At 49.3% G+C, this 7716-nt stretch overlaps 1 protein-coding gene across 1 annotated transcript; it reads right to left on the bottom strand.

Moving 5' to 3' along the window:
* Window positions 1-296: 296 nt before the first annotated feature.
* On the bottom strand, window positions 297-7093 carry SLITRK5 (SLIT and NTRK like family member 5). The gene is made up of 2 exons (XM_030567314.1): window positions 6970-7093; window positions 297-4744 (listed from the first exon to the last, which is right to left on the bottom strand). The coding sequence occupies exon 2, from the start codon at window positions 4734-4736 to the stop codon at window positions 1905-1907; it is 2832 nt and encodes a 943-aa protein (XP_030423174.1). The 5' UTR covers window positions 4737-4744; window positions 6970-7093; the 3' UTR covers window positions 297-1904.
* Between the last annotated feature and the right edge of the window lie 623 nt (window positions 7094-7716).

Genomic DNA, 7716 nt, shown 5'->3' with positions numbered 1-7716 from the left:
CTTTTGCAAAACAGATGTACTAGCAAATCCTGGCCACACAATACCAAATACAATAACCTAAGAGATAAAGGTAAAAAAGAACGTGAAATATCACTTACCCTGATCCATATCTTAAATGAAGACTTTAGAAAGGAAAAAAATGTAAATAGGGAACTATACTTTTAAGCATGTTCGTGATTCACATAGCAATGTCCAGTTCTGACCCATGTCAGGTACCTTGATAAGTTACAATATATTGTGTTTTGAAAATAACCTGAAGAATGACACATCATATTATACTGTTAATTCCTTTTTGTTCAGACTTCATTGCTAGTAAAGGCAGAATCACATAGCAAAGTTTGATTTTGGCAAGATATTGTGAACTTCATGTAATCATTACTTGATGTCATTACATTTGAAATAGTTATCAAGTGTTTATTCAGAAATTATTTTTAAAAAATTACATGTGCTGGGATACATATGAGACACCAGTTGTCCCACCTTACAGTGATGCTGAATTTATGGATATCCTTTCAATTGCCTGATGCCCAAAGGGGTAAAGACATTATATTAGAGATGTGTACAGTCCATCATTTGGTCTTTCAAAGTGCCAGTATACACATGGATCTGTACAAGTGCAATTGCATTTGACTAAACAATCAGAAATTGGCTACAACAGTAGTCAAATCATTATATTTTGGTTGAGTAATGAAAAGAAATAATTTTCCTGCTAAAATCAACAATTTCTACATGTCCAACTAGTTTCTCTAGCAGGAGGCTCCTAATACAATATTATTTTATCCAGACCAGATTGCTTGTCTTGGATTGTCTTTTAAGATTTGGTCATAATTACTGTTAACTTTAGTAATTTAAAATGTCCTCCTGATACCACTTCAGCTTTGGAAATAAAGCTCTGCATGTAGTGCAACACTTCTGAGCAATTCACAGACTCTGGGCCCCATCCTGAAAAACAATTACACATCCATGTAACTTTACTTATGAGAACAGTTGTACTGACTATAGCCCCAGTCCTCCAAACTTTTGGGCATGTGGCTAACTTTACTTACTCACTGAAATCTATGGGACTACACACCTGAGCAAAGTTTATTTGCCTAAGTGTTTCCAGGCTGGGTGCCTATGCCAAGACTACTTTCATGAATAGAATTACGTGGATATGTAAGTATTTGCAAGACTGGGCCCTAAAATAGTGAAGGAAAGAGAAATGCTAATGTACATATAAAAATAGGTGCTACAATAAAATATTTTATAGTTCATCAATAAGTTATTTTCACTAACCAGTTATGGATCATATATCTCTGCCCTCTTTAATGATTTGTCCACATCTCTGGTGATCCTTTTTAAAGATCATAGTATATATATTTTTTTTAATTCAAAAGTCCAGAAAGCATACAAACACATCCTTTAAAAAAGGAAACTTTGTAATAAATCGGGTGTGCAAATCTTTCCTTAAAAGCCAGTTAGACTCACCCAGAGCTAAAAGGGGAAAACGTGCGCTGCACTCTTCAACCAAAGACAAAGTAAAATTAAGCAATGCCTGTCCAACAAAATGAAAGTGACTATGACTTTTGTACTTGTAACCTGCACAATCCAACCTAAGTAAACCCTCTTTCCCCCCTCCCCAACACAGACACACAAACACACAAGAGCAAGTGTTGTGCCCAGTTTACACCATAGATTGTTTCCGACTTGTAAAAATAAAAATGAAACAGCACACCCTTTCAGTATCATTCCCCGAAGCTGAAAATCCTGTGCCAAGGCACTTCACCCTACAACAAAATGAGTTAAAGGGGGGAGGGAGGGGGTTCAGCATTTGTGTTTCTTTCTTTTGTATGTGGTTGTTAAATACAAATATTCTAGAGAAGGAGGAGGAGTCGCTGTGGTTGTTGGGGGGAGGGAGGGATTTCTCAGAACTGGCTGAATGTGGTCTGTTTTTCCAGCACTTCGAGGTAGTCCGGCTCTGCGTTTAGTTTTGCTTTTAACTCCAGATACTCGTTCCTGTTGGGCTCTACATAGACAGTACTCGGTGGGCTATAGAGCACCGTCTCCCGGAGCCTGCTGTCCCCCGCCCCGGGGTACAAGTACTGATGGGGCCGCATAAGGTCATAGTTGGGGGTGTAGGTGTAGGCGGCGGGGAACTTGGGGTAATCGGGGATATTATTGCCGGGGGTGCCCAGCGAGGAGGAGGAGTGTTTGTCGGGCTCCAAAATGCCCCGGTAAAAGCGATCGGCGTCTTGCACCGGGGACAGCAGCTCATCCCGGGGCTGGATGGTGCTGACGCTGTAAGTGGGGCTCCGCAGGGGCTCGTCCTCCCCCGGGGGCGGCGGGGGCGGCGGCCCTTGCTGCAAGTGGTGGTTGCTGTAGGTGACCTTGAGCTCGTGCAGGTCTTTGTAATCCTCGCCCGCGTTGCCCTCCCGGGAGCGATAGATGGGGTTCTTGCACATGTGGCCCAGCGGGTGCGGGATGTACTCGTACACGTGGCCAGCGGGGGTCTTCACTTTGGGCAGGGCCTGGCCGCCGCCGCGGGGGTGGCGGGGCGGCTGCGGCGCCGGGTGGTGGTGGTGGTCGCTGCCGTAGACGCTGTACTGCATGTTGAAGGAGCTCACGTCGGAGTTGTTGGCGCTGGCCGGGTCGCCCTGGCCTTTCTTCCGGCGCTTCATCACCAGCACGAAGAGCCCCGCCGCCACGAACACCGACATGATGAACACCAGCAGCAGGCTCAGGATCAGCACCGACAGCGGCACCGACGACGAGGGGGGTCCGCCCCCGCCGCCGGAGGACGCCGCGCCCCCCGCCGCGCCCGTGCTGTTGAGCCGCACGGTGGAGGAGAAAAGGGTGGTCCCGCCCGGCAGCTGGATGGAGGAGGGGGTAGGGGTGGAGACGATGATGTCTGAGTAGTCCGGGCACAGCAGCTCCGACCTGATGGTCCGCATGTCGCTCTGGGCGAACTTCTTGGGGGACTCGCAGATGACCTGGTCCACCAGCACCCCGGTGTTGAGCTGCTCCAGCCACAGCTTCATGCCCACCACATCGCAAGTGCAATCCCAGGGGTTCTCGTGCAGGTCGATCTGTAGCAGGGATTTCAGCTGGTCCAGCACCCCGCTCACAGGCAGGTAGGAGAAGTGGTTGCTCCTTAGGCTCAGCCTGTAGAGAGTCAGGCCGGAAAAAATGCTGGCGGGCAAAGATCTCAGCAGGTTGTTGTTCAAAAACAAGAGCTGGAGGTTTGGGACTGACTCAAAGGTTCCCGCCTCGATGTCCCGGATGATGTTGTACTGCAGGAAGAGGTACTGCAGGCTCTGCAGCCCGTAGAACAGCTCCGGGCTCAGCCGCTCGATCCGGTTCCCGTTCAGGTAGAGTCTTCTCAAATTAGTTAGATCCCCAAAGGCCCGGTCCTGAATGACCGAGATCCGGTTGTTGCCCAGGTGCAACAAATCCAGCCCGGTGGCGTCAAGGAAATCCGCCCTGCGCACCAGGGCGATGTAGTTCTCGGTCAGATACATCTTCTTGGGGTTGTAGGGTTTGGGCTGTAGTTCGGAGATACTTTCGATCTTCCTCTCCTGGCAATTGACATTGAGGCCCAGGTCGGAGATCTGCAGGTTGCAAGTGCAGGCGGTGGGACACTCCAAAGGCACCGGGGATTTGGTCTGGTAGGCAATGCTGGGGCCGTAATTGCTGTATCCCAGGTCTTTGGAGGGCAGGCGGGAGGTGGGACGCACCCTGGTCTTGTTTGGTTGACGGGTCCCTTTAGGGGGCTTCAAGGGGGATTTGTAAACAGCCGAGGAAGAAGTGGCCACGGAGTTGACCGAGGCCGGGGTAGTGTGGAAATATCCTGTGGTGCTCAAAGGTGTCTGCGGTCGCATTTCATAATCCGAGATGAGTCTCCGAGGGCAAAGCTCCTGCTTGGAGACTTCATCCAAGTCTCGGCCGTGCAAGCGGAAAGGGGTTTCACAAACCACATCCCCCACCAGAGCCGAGTAGGAGATACTGTCTAGCCAATCTTTCAGAGCGATCAACTCGCAAGAGCAATTCCATGGGTTCTCCTCCAACTGCAGCTCCACCACTTTATCCATGTGCTGCAAAAGGCCCAGGTAGGGCAGCAGCTTCAGCCGGTTACCCCTCAAGTCCAGGTGAGTTAAGGGCACAAAACGGAAAAGGTTGTTGGGCAAACTGGAGAGGAGGTTATCATTGAGGATCAGCACCTGCAGCAAATGCAGTTTGCTGAAAGCATTAGGTTCAATAGTGCTGATGTAATTATAATCGACTTGTAGATACTCCAAACTCTCCAGACCAAGGAATGTGTCATCCCTTAATAGTTCCAGCTTGTTATTGTTCAGGTGCAGCCTCCTTAAGCCCCGCAGGCCATGAAAGGCCCCCGTTTCGATGTCTTGTATGTCATTGCTCCCTAGATGCAAAATCGAAGCCCCAGTGTAATTAACAAACTGGTTTGGGTAGAGTCTATTCAAAAGGTTCCCAGATAACAAGAGGTGATAGACAGGGAATCTTGGTGGGCTGATCTCGAAAAGGCTGATGATCCCTCTGTTTTCACAGCTCACTGTTAAGATGCTGTCCTTTTCCTCGCAAGGACACGCCTTATCGCAGATTTCCCCATAATACTCGATGCTTTCTGCCCACGACAGGACTAGCGATGTTAAAGCAACCGCTATCGTCTGCAGCATCCAGATATGCATTCTTTTGTTGGAGTCCTGTTCCAAAGTTACTGTAGAGCAGCATGCATACATTTTAACTCCTGTAAGGGCAAGAAGAGAAAAGAAAACAACATAATAGCATAAAGATTTGAAATATAAACCAAACACAAAGTTTTCATTTATTTATTTTAGCGTGGGGGCGAGTGGAGAAGGTTGCTATTAAAAATAAAATTTTGTCATTTCTAATTCCAAGTGTTTTAAAACCTGGATAATACTGAATCTGCTTGAAAGGACGATGTGGCAAATCCTAGTTAGTTAAACGTCTGTTGTATTTTTTAAAAGGTAAGATCACACTGGAAACCGTTCTTTTCTATTCATATGTGTTACATTTCGCTGTTTCGTCAGATTTTTTTTTTTCATGACCGGCCCCATAAATATACATAAAATGGCTGTCAGTTCGGTTTCACGGTTCTAATTTAAAAGAAAAGAAGCACCATTTTATGAGGTTTCCCATCTCAGCCCTATTACCCACCCCCCTTTCTTCCTTTCAGAACCTCTTAAGCGAACAGCGCACTGTTAAGGTCTTTCCCCACTTTTACAGACACAAGGTGCTACCGCGATTATTTTTAACCATTGCTGGAAATGCTATGGTCGGAATTTCAAAGAAAAACGTGAAATATGTACATTAATTCAACACATAGAATCCTGTTGGGTCCCCCAAATCACCTCTTTCTTAAAACGGTCAATGGCTGTACATATATGCATTAAAAAAAAACACATAACTTTTGTGATGGACTTCTCCGGCAATGCAATGAATTACATCCACCGTGTAACTGAATGCACTTACTAGCTCTCTTTAGCAATAGTATTCATGTTTTGCATCTTCACTCACATAAGTAACCTTACTCGGTTGATATTTATGAACACACGTACAGCGAGCGCGAGAGAGAATTAAAGGGGACGTTTGAGCCACTCACCCAAAATTTGTGAAAAAAATATAAAACGTGAAGATCGTCTTCGCAGGCTCAGCCATAACTGGCATATTTACTGTTTATTCCCAGTGTTTTTGTAAAACTAGCCTAATAGAAACGGAGAGCTCTAACAAGGTGTCATGGAAATATATCATCGCCAACACTTCAAGCATTGGAGATGCTGATTATAAGCAAGGATGGCTGTCAGTGCTGTTCATCCTTTAGGGGAGAAGACACCCGAGCTGATTGAAAGCTAACGGGGGAAAAAAAATCCTACCATCGACCTACGTCAGTGATTTAATATCCGAATTTTATCTAGCAGGAAACAAATCCGATTTTCTTTCTCCCTTGCAGTCTGTCTCCTTGGCGCTTTCTCCTACTTCTACTTGTCTAAAAATAATATTAAGAGCCAAAATATGTACATGGGGGGTGGAGGGGAGACTAATAAATCATTGAGACTGCATTTTCTACGGTCAACCTTCTCTGAGCGTCACTCCTCACGGCAACACTCGCTTGGAGAAACGCACCCTAAAAATAAGTCTCATTACTGCAAGACATCTCTAGTGGCAGCGAGTTCAACGCTGAAATCTAGCACTTGCAGCATAGGGAGGGAAGCAGCAGGGAATCGGATGTCTTGGCGAACATAGATATAGATATAGAATTTCGACCAAACGTCTACCGGATCGAAATTACTGAAGAGAAACGGCTTCACTGCATCAAAGCTGCATCAATCTTTCTAGTTATAGCATTTACCTTGCAAATTCTTTCTCAGCCCGAGCAGATCTATTCATCCATTAACCGCCTGATCTTCAAACCAAACCAAATCAAAAAAAGAAAAAAGCCATTGCGAAACGTGCTCGGGCAGTACAGTATCAAACTCCCGGGCGTTTTGCAACTTTAATTCAGTTATGATTAGTAAAGGAGATAAATACAGTTTCCCCTCCCCCCCTTCCTCCTTCAAGAAAACAACGGGGGTGGAGAGCAAGAAAATAAAGTTGAATCTGTGCTATACAGGGCTGCGACCCTGCCTGAGAAGCCCGTCTGTGATGGCTGTGCGCCGCTCCTTGCCACATCTCGGTGGAGGGTCACAGTTTGCGGGGGGGGGGGGTATTGCTTTCCCCCAAAGAGTTCAAACCCTTGCTCACCGCACTGCACGGCCGGCCCTAGGCAGCTTTCAGTACCGCTGACAGCAGCAGCAGCCGCCGGACACCGCCACCTAAGTGAGCAGCACCCGAGCCGGGAGAAATCCTGTTCCAAAGGGGGGAAGGGGAGGAGTTGCGGAGGAGGGGGGCGATTGGGAAGCCACAAAAAGACACAGACAGCAAGGGGGTGGGGGAGTCAACCCCGATACTTACTGAGTCTGAAATCTCCAGGGCCCAAGCATTGTTGCAACCCATACCGCTGCCTGCTTCGGGTGTGCGCTGCGTGCGAGCCGGCCGGCCGAAGGAGAGCGGCGGCGGGGCTCGCGGACGGGAAGGCTGGAGAAGGAACGCACGCACACGGCGCCCCCCACCCAGGCTGCGCCGAGCCCCCGCGGCACACACACATCGAGCGCGGCGGCGGCGGCGGCGGTGCCAAGGGCTGGCTCCCGAAGCTGCTCTCAGCGCTCTCCCCGCGACCAGGGAGTGGGGGGGGGTGGCGGGAGGGGCGAACAAGAGAGAGGGAGTGTGGGGGGCGGGGAAGGGAGGAGAGGGGCGGGCAAGTGGCGGGTGCAGAGAGAGGAGCGGGGGGGGGCTTATGAAGGAGAGGAAGGGGGTGAGGGGCGCACAAAGAGGGAGGGTAGGAGGAAGATGGAGAAATGTCTGTACACTGGGGGCTAATGGAGGGACCAGGAGGCTGCTCCCTTTCCGCCTCTCGCTGCCAGGCTGCGGGGCAGCCAGCTCCGCAGGGCGCCACACACGGACTCACATGCCGATACAACAAGCCGCCGCGCCGCGCCTCCCCCGGCGCGCGCTCCCCCTTCCCACGGAGCGGCACAACTTTCCCCCCGCTCCGCAGCCGCTTCCAGCTCCCCCTCTTTCCTCCTCCCCCGCCCAGCCGAGACCCAGCCTCCTGAGTTGCTCCCCCGCCTCACGGCATTGTCCACCGGCCGGTCCGCCCAG

This window comes from Gopherus evgoodei, chromosome 1 (assembly GCF_007399415.2).
Source record: "Gopherus evgoodei ecotype Sinaloan lineage chromosome 1, rGopEvg1_v1.p, whole genome shotgun sequence".
In the NCBI taxonomy this organism is placed as follows: domain Eukaryota; kingdom Metazoa; phylum Chordata; order Testudines; family Testudinidae; genus Gopherus; species Gopherus evgoodei.
This window is presented reverse-complemented; position numbering and strand designations above follow the sequence as displayed.

Excerpts from the sequence above, each read along its gene's own strand:
- SLITRK5 (XM_030567314.1), bottom strand. The coding sequence starts at position 4,736 with ATGTATGCATGCTGCTCTACAGTAACTTTGGAACAGGACTCCAACAAA.